Source organism: Ambystoma mexicanum, chromosome 4p (assembly GCF_040938575.1).
Source record: "Ambystoma mexicanum isolate Mex_15411 chromosome 4p, UKY_AmexF1_1, whole genome shotgun sequence".
In the NCBI taxonomy this organism is placed as follows: Eukaryota; Metazoa; Chordata; class Amphibia; order Caudata; family Ambystomatidae; genus Ambystoma; species Ambystoma mexicanum.
The window spans coordinates 605,343,055-605,364,160 of record NC_090927.1 but is presented as its reverse complement, the minus strand read 5'-3'; the positions used below and the strand labels follow the sequence as shown (position 1 = coordinate 605,364,160).

The window sequence follows — 21,106 nt, the reverse complement described above, 5'->3', positions numbered from 1 at the left end:
TTCAGTGGCATTCCAGTGAAAATCCCACTTCAACTTTTCGTCTATCATAATACCTAAATACGAGTAAACTTTGACTTGTTCCAGTTTTGTGTGTTATATTTCCCGAGTATAATGTTTTGTGGCTGTAGTTACACTAAACACCTTAATTTAACTTTTCTATATATTTACTTTTAGGCCATTTAACTTTGCATATTCCGATACGGCATTTAGCAGATTTGTAGACCACTTGCAGTGAGATCTAACAATAACAAGTCATCCGCATATGCAAGCCTGCTTATCTTTGCAGTTCCAACCTTTACTGGGTTAATCGACAGGGTCATAAAGTGGTCATACATTTCAGCCAGATACAGTTTGAAAGGGTTGCTGCCACAATGCAACCCTGCTTAACCCCCCGACACGTATCTATCAAAGTTGAAAGTTTAGCCCTGCCATCTAGACGAATGCGAACCCAGGAATCCGCATACAGCAACATCAACATTTTCAACAGTCCCCGTGGAATATCCCATGCACGAAGTTTCCTCCATAGTTTATTTCCAACAACAGTTTTTAATGCTGCACTGAAGTCAATGAAAGCGCAATAAACATTGGGTTTGCAATGTTTCCAGGAGTATTCCAGGAGTATTCCAGGAGTATTCAATAGCCGATGTCTGAATCAAAATGTTATGCATTGCGTTTGTCTTAGGCCGCCAAAATCTGATTCGGTGGGAGTATGTTCTTTGCTTTAATCTATAAATTTAACTCAGCTTAAAATACCCTAGCAAATATTTGTGAAGAGATATCTAACATTGCTACAGTACGATAATTAGCTGAGTTATCCCATGCCCCCTTTTTAAACACAGCAATCAAATGACTCATATGCCATGTTGCTGGGATCTTTCTGCTGCATCCTATTTCTTTAAATAATATATGAAGTGCCTGTGCCCATAAATCTGGAGAGGGTTTCAGTAATACATTACACACCCCATCGGGTCCAGCGGCACGTGACTTATTCAACTTTTCAATTATTATTACTCTGTCAAGTACACTTCTTTCACTACACCATATCACATTTGGAAGAGGGAAGGGTTGATCGCATTCCACACTTGATCCTAAGGTAGAGTTTGTGATCAATCCATTGGTTCTCAGAGATGCAATTAATGCTCAATTCTCATTTTTGCACCACATATTACTTCCCCAGATAGCTGTGTTATTCTGCTATGTGGCAGGATTTGTTTTTCATTGTTCTAGCTCCTGAGGTTTTTTATATTGAAGCCATTTGTGGTACACTTTTTTTACAAGCCAGAATATGTTTAGCTGTAATGCCTGGGTTGCAACTGCATGTCACTAGGCTTATTACTGTGGCGATCGATTTACGGAGCAATTTCTTAGCTACTGATATATTCTTATCACAATATTGTTGGTTGCCTAACTCTTTGTTTGAGCGCTCCATGACAGATGTATATGACCTTTGTGCAGATGTAAAAGACCTTGGTGTGTCATTATTCGTACCTATTGATGCCATCATAGATGAGAAAAGCTAGACTATGTTGTGACTGTTAGTACTGTCTTCACATTGCATAATAAAACTAGGAACAATCCTCACAACTTGTTGATTTACTGATGTGAGATTTTTGTCATGCCATTTAATTCGGTTATGTGCTTCATCAATGCAATCTGCCCATTCTTATTACATATATCTAGGGTGTCCTTTGTTATCATGGGAGCCAATCAGCAGTACGCATAAGGGAAAGTGGTCGCTCTCGTGGCGATTAACTATGGCCATGTCGACTGTTAGTAACAGGCCACTGTTCTTTGTAAATAAATACATAATCAACTGTAGACATTGCATGCCCATCGTATCTTGTGTATGCCAACTTTGCATCACTAGGACAACTACCGTTTAGTGTTGTTAAACCAAAATCCTCGATAATTTTAGCCCATGGTCTACCTTGGCGGTTTGACAGATTTCTTTTTAACTATTTCCGAGGTGATTATACCTTTATCGGTGTGAGCAGATTGTGTGATGCCTATTTTTGCTTTAAAGTCACCAATCATCCATAAAGGATATTGGTGCAAATATTTCCAATAAAATGGATACTACTGTTTTAGCATTTTCTTCTGTGCCCATAAGGTTTGGGGGATCTTAAATATTTATAGAAACTATGACCCGGTTCAAATGACTAATTATGACTCCCTGCACATTGTTTGAGGATTCTTTAAGTGATGTTGCTACCCATGGGGACTTTACAGATAAAAGAAGCCCTCCCCTGGGCCTCCCTTTTGGACCCTTACAGGCTACTTTTTGCACCATACTGCGACCATCAAAGTGGACAGGCTCAGTGAGCCATGTTTCCTGTAAGGCCACCAACATAAATATGTCAAAATTAGATATCAGCCCTTCCTCTCCAAAGATATGTGTATTTCCACGTGTATTCCATGTATATAAGAGACTAATATCACCGGCATATTGAATTGAAATGTTGTTTGAAGGCGATGGCAACCATTGGCAGTAGCTAAGACTTTCATTCGTATTTATTTCCGGAATTTCGGGATCATCTTCATTCCAGGCCTCTCTACTCGTGGGTGGCAAATTTCGCGAGGTGGCACTAGATTGAGCTGGTAGACGTATGACTGTGCCAGCTATAGATAGTCAAACCTTGCTCGCCACTCTATTATTATAGCTTAATCTATCTCTGAAGTCATTTTAGCATTTTGTGATAAATATATATGTGAATTCGATTTTAGGAAGCATTTAAAAAAATCATATTTGCTTTAACTAAATTGCATATTTCGTATCCTTTTAGAGAGGAGCATCCTGTTACTTACTGTATTGCTGCTGGTGCCTGAAATTATTGCCTAGAATTGAAGTTAAGTACTTTCTTGATTAGTAGTGTCACTGAAGTACATTGACCAGAAGTTTCATAGTTCAGCTTGCTATTTCTGATTGGTCAGGTGTGTCATCGCAAGCTGGTTTGTGCCGGTTTGTGTAGGGACATGGGGCCAGTTACTCTGATTCTCACCTCGAGGACGCAGTATAACTGCCGCGTACGTTCAATCATGAGACATTTGTGTCTAATAACTCAATTCTCCCTCGTTTTCAATCTGGTTTCCGTCCTATGCACTGAACGGAAACCACTCTTCTTTCAATCCTAAACTTATGAATCGTCACTCTAAGCACTCTTGCATTCTTATTCTATTAGACATTCTGCTGCCTTTGACACTGTTGATCACTCACAGTCTTGCTAGCTTCCCTCTCATCCTTTCTTTTTTCTGTTTCTGTTCTTTCCTGGTTCCAATCTTACTTGTCCCAATGGACATTTTCTGTTTCTTGTGGCGGTACGACGTTGGAACCCCATCTTCTTGCTCATGGTGTCCCACAAGGATCGGTTTTGGTACCTTTTCTCTTTTCTCTCTATACTTCTCTTGCTAAGGTGATTTCTTCCTAAGGACTATGCCATCATTTCTATGCGGATGACACCCAGCTTTTCCTTTTCTTCTCTTCATTCTCATCTGACATTCATACTCAGCTGTCTTCATGCTTATCGGCCATCTAATCATGCATGTCCTCCCACTACCTCACACTTAATGCTACAAAAACGAAAGTACTCTTTTTTTCCTTCTACTACCATTCCCTATCCTATCCCTCCTTCATTTATCTAATTTCCCCCTTCTCAAATCTCCATTGTATCTACTGCCTGAAATCTGGGTTTCTATTTTGACTCTGCCCTATCATTTAAACACCACATTTCTATCTCTTCTCGTGCCTACCGCTATCATCTATTTAATATGTCCAAAGTTCACTCTTTCTTAACTTTTGATGCAACTAAGCTACTTATATCTTCACAAATTTGTTCACATCTTTTCGATTGTTCCACTCCATTTTTCGGTCTCCCAACCTGTAGACTTGTTCGCTAAGATCTGTTTTCAAGGCCGCTATTTGTGTACTCTTCTGTTTGACCCTACGTGACTCTATATCCTCTGCTCTTCTCACTCTTGGTTGGCTTCCTTTACATGCATGACTCAAATTCAACTTTCTATCCCTTGTCTTTAAATCTCTCTACGGTCTTACCCTGGATTACCTCTCCTCGAATGTCTCATTCTATACCCCCCTGCTCTCTTCACTCTAGTTCTCAGTTTCGTCTTGTAGTACCAGCCCCCCACCACCGTGCCCAGTCACGCTTTCGCACATTTGCTCGCCTTGCCCCTATGCATTGCAATGCTCCTCCTCTTTCTCTACGCTCTACCACTACATATTCTTTATTCCGCAAATAGCTGAAATCTCATCTGATCCAGCAGGGTCGATCTCAGGCTCCATTTGACAAACGTTCATTGTTTTCTACTGTACCGTTTTTATATTGTTGCTATGTTAAGCACTTTGTATTAAGGCGCATATAAGTCCCAAATAAATACAAAGTACAAATAGTAATTTTAACCTTGTCGCTTCTAGCCATTTGCCTCATTACAACTCTACATTTGATTATGGGTCGACCTATGACTTTGAAACTCCTGCTATTGGCACAGAAAACTGCTCCGGAAGCTTTAGTGCCCAAATAAATTGCCACACAGTCACTATCCCAGCCAGCATTTTGCTGGTCATGGACAGCTTAAATAGTATAAATCAACTCAATCTTGCTAATGGCGCCTTTGTAAATAAGTTTACTGCATTGGAACTTCAGGCAGACCCTGTGCAAACTGCGACTACTGAAGCTCAAATGGAGCAGAATCCCATAGTGGGACCTAAAGAGGACGTAATGGATTGTAACAGCGCCATAAACTAGATCTCAAACCTAAAACCTAATCCGGAAGCAATAGCAAATCATATAGTGACCATTACCCTATTATATCTTAAATTTGTAGTCAGGTTTGCAGTGCACCATCTGAGCCTAAACGATCGAGAGAGAATTGTATAAAATTAGTGTTACTAAATACTAGGTCACTGACAAAGCATGCTCTGAGCATATGTGATTATATAACAGAGAATGACACTGGCATATTTTTCATTGCAGGGACATGGCTTAAAGATTTAAATGGTCCTACAATAGATTTAGCCACCACCCCCAGGAAATGTTTTTCTTGCCCAGATTTTTAATCACGGCAAGTGAGGGTGGTCTCAATATTAGCCAAAAAAGAGCTTGCTCCATTTGAAGTGTCATGTACATGTATTTTGCATCTAAAAATTACACCCTACCATAACACATGTGAAAATCTCATTTTAGTTTACCGCCCACCAAAGAATATGCCCACATTTAATGAGGGGATCATACATTTATTGAACTCCCTAAATAAACCTAAGTGTTCCACAATCTTATTAGGCGACCTGAACCGCTGGCAAGGAGATACCAGTGATGGAGAAGCGCTGTCATTGGAATCAGACCTCAAGAACATTGCATTTAGCATCCTAAATACAGAAGCCACACTCTCAAAACAAAAAATATTCGACTGAGTACAAGCTCGTAGAACTCGTGGAACTTACCATTCAACTCCCAGGAAAAGTTTTTAAAAAAGCCCAATCTCCCTAAGAGAATTCTTAGTAGAAATTAAAAAAACTGAAAACAACTGATCTTGAAAAATGTATGACAGAAGTACTAAAAGCTACTAAGGATACAGATCCCCCTGACACATTGGCTAATGTGTATCGGTCAATCTTAACTGAGAATTAGGACCAATTAGTTCCTCTAAGATGGAAAAAACTACCAAAAACCTGCCTGCAACCGGATTGGCTGGCCCAGCGCCTTAGCCAATCCCTGAAGACCGGCAGGCAAAGCCGGCCCACATCCTCCTGCTTACTACAGAAGACGAGCCCCATCTCGAGCACAGCTTTAGAAGCCAGCCGCCAGATCCGGAGAGGCACTGCTGGAGCAGTGCCTCATCCCAGCAAGCTTCTGAGTGCACCAGGTAAGCCCAGGCATCTTTGCTGGGTTCCCTGTGCACCCCCCCGCATTTTTTAAAATCGCACCTGCAACGCGAGCGCTCTTCATAATTTTGAAGAAGCTGTTTAAATTGCATGATGCACTGAATGCAGCATCAGTGCACCATCTATGCCTGCCAGCTCTCCCTCTCCACCATTACAGCCCACGAGGAGCCGATTAATCAAAGATGGCCGCCCTGGCCTCGGCCTGACTGCCTGACTCCCTACCAAGGACCTGCCTGCATCCGGATTGGCTGGCCTAGCGCCTTAGCCAATCCCTGATCACCGGCAGGTGAAGCCGGCCGACATGCACCAAGGCCCACTGTTACAAGGCCAGCACCTGTTTGGTTCCTGTTTGTGCCTGTATCTGCCGTCAGCCAGACCCCCCCACCTGCAACATACATGGTAACCCAAGTACCTATAGCCATGACTTTGCCACACATAGCGGTCTCACAAATGCTCTTAAAATATTAAGCTTGCCTTTTTTAAACAGACTATTTAATGCTGTGACTACAAGTAAAAATCAACACTAGGCTGCCTCTCAGCTACTGGATCTAAAACCACCTAAGTAGCATGTGCCTCTCTACTGCTTACCTATCACCTGTAGGCCTGATTGCTAAAATCAAATTTAGGTGCCCCACTGCCTATGCACCCTGCTTGCGACCTATGGTTTTTGTGCCTGATTTTAAAATCGAATTTAGGTGCCCCACTGCCTATGGACCCTGCTTGTGACCTAGGATTTTTGTGCCTGATTGCTCAAATCGAATTTAGGTGCCCCACTGCCTATGCACCCTGCTTGTGACCTATGGTTTTTGTGCCTGATTGCTTAAATCGGATTTAAGTGACCCATTGCCTGTGACCTATTGCCTGTGCACCCTGCTAGCAACACAGGCGTTGTCTGCCTGCACTGGACTATTGTACTCAGCCCATGTGCCTAAATAGTTCATCAAACTATATCACTGACTACTCAGACCCTACCAATATAATGCTGGCGCTCCTTACCATTATCATGTTCCCCTATTGTTTAGTCCCCAATGCTACACCATGCACAAGAGGTCATCTCATCAAGGTTGGCGAAGGACTAGTTAGACCAGGCTGTCCACGCCACTTCCCCATCCCCACCCCTTTCCTCCCCACACACCCCGCTTTCCCCATACCATCCCCTCAGACCCACATTACACCCACCACCATTAAAAATGGAGCAACCTCAGACCACCCGTGTCTTAGTCCCAACCCGTCCATATACAATCACACCATACCTATCCGCATTCATGATACGACCACACCCATCCTGGGTAATGAAAGACTCAATAGACTCATGTCTAGAACTAAAATGCCCCTACTATCCACCCCACTCACCACCACACCCAATACACCAACCAAACTAAACACCACGCCCATTAATCTCCAACACAAAAGCCTCCACAACGCACCACTCAAACACCTATCCAATAACAAAAACACTGATTCTTCCACCATCTTAGATAACACCCCACCCCCTCCCCCCTCCTCCCTCCTCCACCCTCAAAAGCGCACTCATCAATGCCCGCTCATTAGGTGCCCATGCCATAGACATCCATGACCTTATTGAGGACCAACACCTTGACATGCTGGTGGTCACTGAAACCTGGCTCCATCCAGCAGCAGGACCATCTCTAGCCCTTGCTATTCCCCCAGGATTCAGTATCTTTAGAACAGACAGGTCAAACACCCAAGGAGGTGGAGTTGCAATTATAGCCAAAACTACTCTGGAAATCAGAGCTAGCCCAATAGAACAGATACAAGGCTATGAACGCCTTCTAGTGAAGTACACCTCCAGCCCCCAAACTACTACCAACTTACTAGTGGTATACAGATCACCCAACAAAAATACACACCCTGACTTGGACATACCGCTACTCCTAACGCCCCTCATCAAGCCTAAAACTAAATGCATAGTCCTCGGTGACTTTAACCTAGGATACGATGACCCCCTGGACTCAGAAGCTTCTACATTCTATACAGCCATGTCAGAAATGCATTTCGTACAACTGATGGATAAACCCACCCACTCAAAAGGAAGAACCCTAGACTGGCTTCTCACACTCAACTCTCTAATCACCATTGACTCCATCCTCCCAGTCAATTGGTCAGACCACTATGTAATTAACTTCACCATAGATAATGCCAGTACAGAGCACATCACCCCTAAAAAACCAGAAGCATTCGAAACTAGAAATATCAAAAAACTCTCCTCCGACAAACTCACTCCAGTCCTGAGTGCTGCCCTTGCCCTTACGGTTCCAGGCACTAACAACCCTTCCTATCTAGCTGAACAATACCAACAATGCCTTACCCAAACTATTGACCTACTTGCTCCCATCACCACCAAAACCCGTAGACCTGACAAACGTTCCTGTTTTTGATTTAATGAGGAACTTGTAGCCTTAAGACACACAAAAAGATCTCTTGAACACCTCCATAAGAAAGACAATACCCCAGAATCGGCACTAGCCTTCGCTGAAGCTAACAAAATATATAAATCAGCTATAATCTCTCAAAAAGCCAATGCCTTCAACCTGCGCATTACTAATGTGTCCTCCGACAGCAAAGAACTGTTAACCATCCTTAGAGAGCTTGAAAACCCCTGTCAAACTTCAGCACCTTCTAACGCTAGCAAAGACTGGTGCACCACTATACAAAACGCACTCTCATCTAAAATTCTCCTACTACAAAACAAAATTGATAATAAAAAAACGCTCCTAGCTGACAAAACTCCACCCACTATATCAACGACTACATCAAATGCCACTATTGGCCCCCCATTTCAATTTACAGTGTCTAACAAAGAAGTATTTGACACCATAATGAAACTCAAAGCTTCCAACTGTAAGGAAGACCAATTCCCCTCCCATCTAGTAAAACTCTGTGCCCCCACCCTCACACCCATAATTACCGAATTCATCAATGCCTCTTTCCTCACAAACACAGTCCCCACCAGTATCAAAAAAGCTTGGGTGACACCACTCCTAAAAAAAACATCCCTGGACCCCTCAATACCCACTAATTACCGACCTATTACAACGGTCCCATTTCTCCTAAAAATAATTGACAAAATAGCCTATTGCCAAATTCAACTATTAGGAGACCGCCAGTCAGGATTCCGCCCCAACCATAGTACAGAGACAGCCCTCCTTGATCTGAAGATCCAAATGGATGCCACTAAAGAAGCAGGCAAACTCTGTCTGCTGATGCTCCTGGACCTCTCAGCGGCCTTTGATCTGGTCGACCACGACAAACTCTGCACCACTCTAGCAAACAACTTCAACCTAGCTCAGAGCGCTACCAACTGGATCAAATCATTCTTGGCTGATAGGACCTCCAGAGTGTCCATCGGCAAAGAATCAGCAGACCCAGTGCCTGTCCCAGCAGGTGTGCCACAAGGCTCTTGCCTATCCCCCACACTGTATAGTGCCTACACTAAGCTATTATTTGCAGCTTTGGATGCCATGGGTGTCATCTATACTAATTTCGCTGATGACACCCAAATCCTCATTCCTCTCTCAGGCAATCATGAACAAGACTCCCTCCTGGTTAACCAAATCTACTCACTCATCCAAAACTGGATGGCCAATAATAGCCTTTGTCTCAATGACGATAAAACGGAGCTCCTCATACTAGGCTCTTCCAGCAAAATCAACACCCTTGAGCCCGCCTTCAAATCATTCACCATCGATGGAACCACAATCCCTGTTCTTAAACAAGTCAAGACCCTTGGCGTCTACTTAGAGGCAACAATATCCAAGTCCTAACAAGTAAACACATTAGCCTCGTCCACCTCCTACACCTCCAAACTCATCTCCCTCAGCCGTAAATTCCTCTCAGCCAAAAATTGTGTTACTCTAGCCAGAGCACTCATACTGTCTAAGCTAGACTATTGAAATATCCTTTTCCTGGGCACGTCCAAAGCCAATTTAGCCAAACTCCAACTCATGCAGAACAAAGCCCTCAGAGCAGCCTTAGGCATCAAAAAATCTGAACATATCTCCAACACCAGAAGAGACCACCACTGGCTCCCCATCCAAGCCAGAATTCTATTTAAAACCCTGAGCATCACCCACACATGCAGGGCTAACAAGGCACCCAAATACCTCAACAATACAGTCACGATGAAGCCCCAGACTAGACTTCTCAGGTCCAACAAAAACGCATACCTCGAAACCCCCACATACAAAAGAGAGAAAGAAGGGGGGTAGTAGCTTCAAAACACTGGCACCTAGACACTGGAATGCGCTACCTACCCACATTATGAATGAAACCTCCTTCCCTAAATTCAAAAGCTTCCTGAAGACTTGGCTCTTCAATAAGTTCTAACTGAACTAGAGCACTAATCCGCTCCAATTAACTGTACATATCTGACTGCTTTGCATTTTGCTGTATATTCTTGACTGCCTCGCATATTATTGTATATTACTGACTGTTATTCCTGTGTTTTCCTCTGTGTACTTTCTAAGATTGCATTCCCCCATTGTCTGTAACTACGCCGTGATACCCCCGGGTCTGGGCGTATAACAAATGTAATAAATAAAATAAATAACAGGGAACACTAACCTCCAAAACTGGTTTACACAAGAATTAAGAGAAATTAAATGTTCTAGACGACAGGCAGAAAGAACCTGGCAAAAATCAAATACTGAAACTAATAAAGCACTATCGAAAGACATGGAGAAAATATATACAAAAGCATTGTGTGAAACTAAAGAAAATGTCTTTAACACCTATATCCTGAATGAAGAAAATAATTCAAAAAAGGTTTTGAGATCCTGAGATCGCTTGAAAAACCAAAAGTTCAGGCAGAATCTTTTATTCCTACTACTGCAGACTGTTAAGGTCCAGCAGGCGTGCATTGACAAGAACGGAAACCATCAAAGTAATCTCACTTACTAAGGAAGATGTAGTGGATCAAAATAGGAATAACCTGAACATCGGACAAATACTATAAAATTACATTTCCATCCAATTACTATCGTGGAGATGGAAAATATACTGAATACATTTAATTCTACGGTGTCTAGTCAAATGGTCGACAGACAAATGGTCGACACAATTTGGTCGACAGGACAAATGATTGAATTTTTTTTTTAGTTATATATATATTATTTTAGGTTTTCGTTTAGGGAAAAAAGGGGCTTTTAGCAAAAAAAAGGGGGCTGGGGGACCCCCCCAAAAAAAAAAGTGAAAAAAAAAAAATTCAATCATTTGACCTGTCGACCTTTTGGTGTCGACCATTTGTCCTGTCGACCATTTAGATTCCACCAGTTGACCTACAACCGTAGACTACATGTTCCGGGGATGTTATCCCTACCAAACATTCTTCACAAGATTTGTGAACTCTTAATTTCAATACACTATGGTACCAGACTGTATTAAGGAAGTCACAGTGACCCCTTTGGTAAAGAAAGCAGGATTCAGCCCAAGGGACCCGGCTAACCTTCATCCTATAACTAACTTGCACTTTTTGCTTAAAGTCATATACAGGGTTGCCTGTATCCAGCTTCAAAAACATCTAGAGGAGGCTGAGATTCTGCACCCCAAACAGTCTGGTTTCAGATTACATCATGGAACGGAAAGTGCATTGTTAGATCTGCAGGCCAGTATGCTAAACATCATGGACCGAGGGGGGGTCTCAGCGCCTTTTGATCACAACCTTCTGTTGACCAATCTATCTACATTCGGGTATTGTTCTGGGGATGCCCCCTACTGGATACAATCCTTTTTTAACAACAGAAGGTCGACTGTACCATTGGGCACAGCCTCCTCTACCTCCGTCCCTATTCACTACGGTGTTCCACAGGGCACTAGCTTATCACCCGTACTTTTGAACATGTTCATTAAACCATTTTGTGACATCTTTGCAGATAGCGGAGTGATTTTTGCAAACTACCCAATGACACCCAGTTACTACTGGAACTGGGAGGGACCTATGAAGCGGGTTTAGATCATCTTCTGCGGATTTATGGTTGATTTATCATACCCTCAAAAAATTGATGTGTGGCAATTGGATGCGCCTCAATAATAATAACACAGAGCTACTTATATTTTGCAATTGTCAATCCAGAGCAAAGCTTTCATCAGAGTATTTCAATTTCCAGAGTGAGGATTTTGTAATACCAGTATCCAACAAGGTGAAAACTCTGGGGATTATGCTAGAGGCGTCTTTGGGAGCAAAGGCTCAGGTTAATTACACGCTACAAAATAGTCATTACCAACTAAAGTTATTAATGCAAATAAGACTGTTCCTGTCTGAGAAAACTTGCATTTCTTTGGCACGAGCCATAATCCTCCCAAGAAGCGATTATTGCAACGCACTACTTGGGTTTGAGGGGGGGGGGGTTCAAAATAGGCTGTGTCCAGAAACTGTAAGTCCTCCAGAATTATGCGATTCGAGTTGCAAAAGATCTACCACGCAGCTCCCATGTTTCCGAATTACGGAAAGAGCTGCAGAAACTGTAAGTCCTCCAGAATTATGCGATTCGAGTTGCAAAAGATCTACCACGCAGCTCCCATGTTTCCGAATTACGGAAAGAGCTGCATTGGTTACCAGTTGCTGTGCAAATACAGTTCAAGTTACTCACCTTGGGGCATAAGTGTGTGTATGGCTCAGCACCTTGCTACCTCTCAGAGAGACTGACAAAATGTGAATCCGCAGAGCCTTAAGGTCCTCTCGAACTGGGCTACTCAAGGGCATTAAAGACAAAGATATATTGGGAAATGGAAGATCCTTGAGTACGCTGGCACCTAAATTGTGGAATACCCTGCTGTTGACTCTAAGGCTGGAAAGTAATCTACCACGTTTTCGTAAGCAACTGAAAGGATTTGTGTTGCCATAGATCTGATAAGCAAAGCCTTTTGCCACTCATTGTCCTGTGCTTCATGTTCTGTTGTTTATCTTTTTGTGCGCACTGATGCCCGCGGCACTATATAAATAAATAAATGTTAAAAAAATGTTTAAACTTCTGCTTGTTAATCTATGCATAGTATATGAATCTAAGCGGCCCAAGAAGGCAAATATTTACCCAGTAACCATTTTACGGTGGCTCATATCTTTGTTAGAACCACATGCGCCCATCCAGCCTCTCTGCAAGAGAGCAACAGAACAGTACAATATATCAGCTACACGTAGGATACGGCCAGTGGGACAGCAACGCCCCTGTCTGCGCCCTGTTTTCAAACTTGAAAAACGATGTAATACTCTGAGCCAACCACTAGATGGTGAACTGTGCTTAGCATATGATTCTAAGCAGATACCAGATAGAGAAACACAATTACTTGGTAAGTAGTATTTTTTATATATCTACAATGCAATGATTGTGTGGTACTCAAAGCAGAATAACAATCTACAAAGTTGTAAAAGAATATTACTAAAGATCTATTTTTAGTTGAATGTAGGTACACAAAGAAACATCATTGTTCCTGTGCTTTTCTATATTCCTCAACCTTAGTGCTATATTAAATAAATGTATGCATACATACAAACTACTTTAAATTCTGCCTTTTTGTGTGTAGGTACGGAAACATGTAAATGACTTGTATGAAGATCTAAGAGATGGACATAACCTAATCTCCCTTTTGGAAGTCCTATCTGGAGACACCCTGGTGAGTTAACAAAGCCTACTTTGTATCTACATTAAATGCCATGCCAGGATTCCCTGGTTCTCAGTGCTTCTACATGGCTGGGTGCGGCTGTTGCATACTGTAGGCCTTCCTGTGGCTAGCTGTAGTTGCACATTCAGAAAGAGATTAGTTTCAGTAGTATAAATGTTTCAGATAGTCTTTTTGATTGTGTTGTTTCATACCTCGTTCTAGATCATCTGTATAATTATGGTTATATTTTGTCATGCCTGTCATTTTACTTCTACTACTTAACTTTCTCATGCACACATTGACCATGAAGTTGACACTGGTTGTCCAGTTTCTTCACATTTCCAGACGAGTAACTATCTCGAATGTTTTCAAGAGGACCCACACATGAGGATCTATCCTGTAACGCCCTAGCACATCTCACCCACCATTCCATGTATTCCACCCACTGATGATGATGGGGTTATCGCTAACACTTTGCAGATGTGGCCATCTTGTGATGGCTATTACATTTGGAAGGTTTTTCAACGTGCCTTTCTTTACTGAAACTTTTGTTTCATTTTTCTTAGATTTGTTTTGTTTGTTCGCATCCCAATGATTACATTATTCTATGTTCCAATCCTCTGCAGGGCATGCCTCTTAAGATTAAAGGCATTTCACAAACTTGGTTCCCACTGGAATTGTGGAGAATGTCTTATTGTTATCTCTCATATTTCCCCAGTTAGGTGTATGACGCAATGACAGTGACTATATGTGGTGGGTCTAGCCTTGTAAGTGATAGAGGGCCACCTACGGAAAACAGCAAACACCATTTATGGTGCATTTTTCAGTAATTGGAAGTGGTATGAGTGAGAAGAGGGCTATCCATGTTTCTTGCTCATATTCCCTCCATTCAAAGGGTGAAAATGCTGCAGAGTCACAAGACCCTTTTGCTGTTTCCAATGGTTACCAATATAAATTCTACATTGTGTTGAGCCTACCTTCCCCGGCTGGTTGATCAGATTGATGATGTTTATCGGATGCGATTTGGCTGCAGTCTAGCATTTAAACCGAAGCCACACTAAAACCGACTGACCAAGCCCCAGCTACGAAGGAACTTTCATCAACCAGCACCTCAACCCTGACAAATACTCGAGTTATATCTACAGGATCACTCCACAAATGTTCTTCCATGGGGTTTGCTAGCCCCATGGAAGAACAGGGACGCAGAATCTGAATGTAATGCCACCAATACATTGTAGATACAAAAATTACATTGTTATAACACATGCTGTATTGCATAAATGCATAGTTATCAATGTACAATAGATTGATAATTATACAAGTACATACATTCATGATTAAATATAGATCAGACCACTGAATACAAAAACAGTAATTACCAAGTTCTCAATCAGCCCATAACTTCACCATGTGCAACATCATCTCTGTTTTGAAAAACAGCTAAAGGGCAAGATCCTCACATGGGGGATCCTCTGCACCACTCCACCCTGCTCCAAGTCCTTGACAGATGACGGTCACATAAAGCATGACCAGCCTATGTCTGTCCCTTTTAGGGAATACCCTTTTTGGTTTGATCACCCCCAAGGTTGTCATGCCTCTTCCTGCTGGAAAGAGGGAGAAAGGAGCATCTGAAGAAGAGTTTGATTGAATATTCAGGAGGAAGGAGAAAACCCCTGGATTGATATTCGAGTGACCATTCAGGAGAAAGGAGGAGAATGTTTTCAAAGGGAGGTAGGCAATGAAGTTATTCAGAGGGCAACAGGAGACGCCCAGGAAGTTGTAAGTGATTAGGAGTCAGCGAGCATGATGGTCAAGCCTAGGAGCTGTGGATGTGGTGTCAATGAGGATCAGGAGGACAAGGAAAACTGGGTAGGCACAGGAGACACGGAAGAGGTCCCATAAGATGAGAGACCATTGCAGACTGTGGAGAAGGCATATGAGGACAGGACATTAGGAGACATATCTAGGACCCTAGCCAGAGATGACACTCTACTTGTTAAGAATTCAAAGAGGAACACCTCCTGGTGTAAATTCTGGGACTGCCCTAAATTCCAAATATTGTAATGATTGTTTGACTTGGCTTGCTCCTTGCAGCCACACACTAAAATGATCTCCTACGTTCCCACCTTCAGCTATATCACCTAAAGGGTCACAGTTCTGCTCCGTTTGCCTAACCACAAAGAAAACATAGTAAGACATTCAATCCATAGCGAATTGGCAATAGTTTGATACAAGTACCCAAAAACAGATACAAATCCAAATGCCACTAAAACAAGGTTTCCTAAGTCCTGGCCCACCTTGCTTCCTCTTTAAATACTCTTTGGCTGAAAGAGGCCCCCCTGGAAATTGCAGAATAGCAATTGTCTATGCCCCTCTGACTAGCGTCCCAGGAAAAAAGAGGCCTGCCCATTCTTTGAAAGCCTTTTCTTTCAATGGGTGGAAGAGAAGGTAACAGCAAAGGCTGCGTAGCCTGAATGTCTGTGTCAGACCTCAAGAAGCCTTCCCCATAGCTCAGCTTGTACTAGAGTAGGATGCTTGTGATATTTTTCAATTTTTCTCTGGACACTTTGAACCTAAAATACATCATAGGGCAGCCATTGAATTCTAATCTCTAAGTATTACCTATTGCCCCTTATTCAAAGAAGGGCATCTCTTCCTCTACTCTAAATTACAACAAAATACCCCCTGCGCAAAAGTGTGATCCACACCCAGAAACCCTGTGTCTACTTCCTCACTCACCAGATACTGATCTGATTGTTGCATGCTTGTCACACTCACCTGAAGGCTCTGGAACCACCTTTCAGTATAGATCAGGAATATTCCGAACCATCAGTACTTCCAACGAACCCTACAGTACTGTCTATTCCAAAAAAACGGACTCCCCCCATTTTCACTCGCCGTCCTGACCATAGTGAGGCCATTGTAGTGGTTACTATGGTGCTCTGCACATTCTAAAAACAAATAATTGTGAATCTTAGATGCAGGATTCTAAGCAGTGAGAAACTAAGCATTCAGTGGTAACAGAGTCTTCAGATTTGGTTTTAGTGAGGAATATTTGATAAGCAGGTTTCCCTTTTTTAGTGTCTGATCCTGTGAATACGACCCATAAAGCTGAGACAGTGCATGCCTCTACTCATCCTGCACCTCAGATGGTGGTGGGTTGTGCTCTCTTCCTCCCCCTGTGCTTCAACAGCCAACATTGGACCAAAACGTTTTGCAGAATAGTTATTTGGTACTTTGCTTACACTTCAAGTTGATGGGTGATAATTTAGATCACAGCAGCCAAGAGAGCCTGTGTGGCTTTCAGGAGAGTCACCCATTTCACACCGATCTGTAAGGCAGCTACAGGCCCAGTGATAATGACTCTCCAGATGTCATTTCCTGAAAAATATGCTGATTTGGCAAAGTTGTTCTTCGGGACCTGTTCATTTGGAGCCTGAAATACCTGTGCTCTCAACACCTCCTGGTAATCCTGTTGTGGGCAGTCTGCTTCCAGATAGCTGGAAGTGTGAACTAGCCAGTCAATGGGGCCATCTTGAACTTGTGTCCCCTAAAATGCTTCACATTACCAACACGCTCCATCCATACCCGACTCAACTCTGGACAAATGTTATCCTTATAACTGACCAGCTATGCTTTCAGAAATCAGGGTGAGGCTCGTGGGGGACCAGAGAGGCACGCATCCCGGTCATGGGTAAGGGTTTAACTAATGTCATCACTTATTTTTAAAAGCATGGACAATTTCCCCTTCTTTCATTCAGTTTTCTTTCCCATGTGTTGATAAGGTGAGGGAGCCCAAGTCCTGTGCTGGTGAGTGATATGTCATAACCTAAAGCGGCTAACAAAATCTCCATGCATAGGATGTGCACAATCACAGCGCTGGTTTCCTTCCCATTCTCTGTTGTGACTGTTACTGTATTTCTTTTGCCTGCTGTGTCTTCTCTTCATTACGCTCTTTTCATGCTCTTCTTTTCATTTGTGGTCTGTCTTCTTGTGTCTTTGCTGTCTTTTCTTTATGTCTATTATGTTCATTAGCCCAGGGAGCGGGATTTTTTGAAGACCTTACGGTTGGTGAGTTCATCAGAAGCATGCGACAATGAACAGCATGAGGATGAGGAGGATGTGGATAAGGGGGTAGGTGTGGCGCCCCCATAACAATACTAACCCTGTATGATGTTTGTAGTGACTCTTACATTTTCATTAATCTTTGCTTGTGGACATCTAGTAGCGAAGAAAAAGCAGTACAGAAACCTCAAGAATATCTGGGCACTTTATTCATAGGGTCCAAGTAGCCAAAATATGTGCCGGACCTCATCGGGGCAGGTGTGTTTTTTCAAGCGGCAGTAATGTTTTCAAAGCACATTAAAGTCCTTCAGCGGGTCTTGGCCCTTCCTCCATGCAGCTGGTCAAGATGATTGAAAATAGTATTACAGGAAGGGTCGTTCCCAGTACTGGAGCACTTTCATAGTGGTTTCAAAACATTTATAAGACTGAAAAGAAATGGCCAGCCTTTGTTAGGTCAGGCAGGTAGGGAGGGAGTGTTTGTTTTTAAACCAATATCTGAACTTCATCATCCATGCAAAGAATGTGCAATTGTTGACAATGTGTAAATATTATTCATTCTATAGCTGCATTGTGTATTCATTTATTGTGACTGTAACTTAGTCATTCATGTGTTCAGCGTAACATGAGCTTTGTCATAAGAAAGTGCTTTTGTGGCTAAATAACGAACATGAACATTATAGTGTATGTCCTGTTGTTTTGTTAGAGAGCAATAGAATGCCTATTGTAATGATGGTTGGAGAGTTAACACAGTGTTATTAAAGTACATCAGGAGTAGCGTCATAGGCATCAGTCAGCTTCTAGAGGTTTCTTGAGGTACCAGGGCTCCATGGCTATCCTGCTAGAGCATGCCACACATCTTCACCTTTTCCCCATGGACCCTAGAGGCACCCGCGCAACTCCTTACAGACCCTTCCACATGCCTCAACTATGTACACGACATAAGGGGTGCTGGGTGGGTGTCACAGAGTAGAGTTAAACATATTCCTCAAGGTTACCAGGCCTCCTTGCCTGTCTCCCTGGACTCCTAGGTCTAGGATTGCTTGGTGGGGTTGGATTGCCTGCTGTCTTCCTTTTGTTCCACATATCCCTTCCCGATAACTGACCCACTTCCTGTACAGACACCTTGTTGAGGTTCTAAACCTTTCCACCTGCTGGTCTGAAGGCATTGTGGAATCTCTCTGCCAACCTCATATGTCAAATAGGGGCTATGGTATCCATTAGCCTTTCTCTAACCCAGCCCCCTAGCTCAGGGACAAGAGGTCTGGGAGGGTATAGCACAGTTTTGAGTTTTCTACCACATCGCTACTTGAAAGGCCTCAAACCTGAGGTGGCACAAGGCGTGAACTTATGAGAAGTCATAGTCTCTAAGCACAGCTCTGTTCCAGTTCATGTTCAACCTCATGGTCTGATGAATGCGACCCTTAATTACCCAGTTAATTGGTTCTACAGTGCCATTAGGCTTGAGTGGTAAGTGACTTTATCTGTGAGTTATACCGTTCTGCAAATATTCATCAATTTTCCTAGACTTGAATTGTACTCCATTGTCGATAATGATGGGTGCAACATACTCTTCTCTGCTTAATATCTCCTCCAGGACCTTTTTTCATAAATTTTCTTTTTTTTTTTAATATAAATGTTCTTGCAAACTTCACTTTTGACTACTTCTTAAGATAACTGATCAAGTTCATAGTGAATTTCAGGCCACCACCACTTCCCACGGGGTGCACAATAGAATTTTCGAGCCAACTCTCTCCCTTGGTATCAATGGAATACTGGTGTATATCATTGGTGTGGTTTGTCTGGCGCTATCCCCTGTTCTAAAAATCACACATTCTCGCACCTTCCCCTCAAATCTCTTTATTTCATCCTGGCCACCTGCTCCTATTCGTCTCGTACATTTCACAATCATATGGTGTCCTTCATGTGCTAGGTCAATCATGCTTTGCTGCTATCTGAGGTTGGGCGCAGGCGAGGTAGGAAGCCCTACCGAAGACAAGAGTACATCGAGGAGACCCTCCGTAACCCTACACCGACACCAGCGTCTCATTATACCAGCACACAGGGGCACGGCCCAGAAAACTTACCTGAAGACGTGCCATAACCCATCAGAACCAACACTGTATGGCAAAGCGGCTCAAAGATGGCAGGCAATCCGTTTATTGGTGGCCCAGTAACTAGCGAGAATGTGTGTAGGGGAAGAGCCGGTCCGTGAGGTACCATGGCGGCAAGGCGTCGACTGGAAAAAACGAGGGTGCAGGGCTTATTGTTTCAGTGAAAGAGAAAGGGGACTAGGAATCCTGCATGATGATTCTCTACCAGCAAATGCGTGCAAGATAAAAGCAGACTCCCCGGTTACAATGTCCAAAAATAAGGAGCTGTTTATAGCTTTTCTAAGCATAGCAGTGTACTATAGGAAGTTTATATAAGATCTTTTATGTGACATGTGCAGCATGCATACACTCCCCCGGAAAGGTAATGCATATCAATGGGATCACAACAGCAACCAATAGTTCAGCAAAATGAGTCAAGTTCTGGTAAAACCATCAGCAACTTGTACACTATAAGGGATCCGAACAGATTGGAAACAAAAGCAAATTATAAACCTCCATGTCCAATTTTGGTAACGTGGACTGAATGGCAGGCTTATCTCTGCAAGGTCATGAATCGTTGGTTAGTTGCAACACACCGAAAATACAATTATTACCCAATGCTAAAAGGGACTGTCCAGGGGGGTTGAGAATGCTGACCTCTTTCTCGCTCCATCTGTCAAGCCGGCTTGCCAGTACCATGCCGTGAGGTAAAAGGTACTCATTAGCAGTGCAGAGCATGTCCATGAGCTCATCTGCCCGGGGAATGGAGAGAGCATCTATCTTCATGACAGAATTGAGCCCCCTGTAGTCCACACAAAAGCAGCTAGTGACAACATCTTGGCAACTTCCTCATTGATGGTGTCCCTGACCTTATCGGATATGCAGTGATTCCTACTCTTCACCGGCATACTGGCTCCTGTGTCCACATCATGGGTGCACCAATATGCACAACCTGTGGTCAGCGAAAACAGACCGGCAAACTGTCCCAGTAAACAGCAACAGTCTGTCAGTTGCTGTTCCGACAGCTCTGTTGCAATGTTTACACCTTCAACTGACCCATCTGTGGCTTCAGTGTGCAGGAGGTCTGGGAGGGGACTGGTCTCCTCCTCAGTCTCCCCATCAATCACTAATGCCATGACCAAGTCATCCCGGCTATGATGGGGTTTTAGCCGGTTGATGTCAAAGACCCTGCACATCTCTTTAGGTCCCTTCACGTCAATGAGATAATTCACCCCGCTGACTTTTTCCAGCACACAGTAAGGCCCAGTCCACTTGTTCTGAAGGACACTGGGTTTGACAGGCTCCATAATCCACACCCACTGACATGGAGAATAGACTGTTGCTGTTGCCTTCTGGTCGTGGCAGTGATTGGTCAGATCCTGACTGGCCTTTAGGTTTCTCGTTGACTGTTTCATGTACTTTGCCATTCTAGACCGAAGGC

General features: G+C 43.1%; 1 protein-coding gene across 16 annotated transcripts in view; it reads left to right on the top strand.

Annotated features, from left to right (window-relative positions):
* The window catches only part of DST (dystonin), a 2,190,048-nt gene that overhangs the window by 745,718 nt on the left and 1,423,224 nt on the right, over nt 1–21,106 (top strand). For 11 of the 16 annotated variants that reach the window (XM_069606164.1, XM_069606161.1, XM_069606160.1 and 8 more), the window contains 2 exons: nt 13,433–13,522; nt 17,546–17,644. In XM_069606164.1, coding sequence (XP_069462265.1) covers nt 13,433–13,522; nt 17,546–17,644 — 189 coding nt within the window. The remainder of the gene's footprint in view (nt 1–13,432; nt 13,523–17,545; nt 17,645–21,106) is intronic. The other 5 variants (XM_069606170.1, XM_069606155.1, XM_069606171.1 and 2 more) reach the window with 1 other exon arrangement.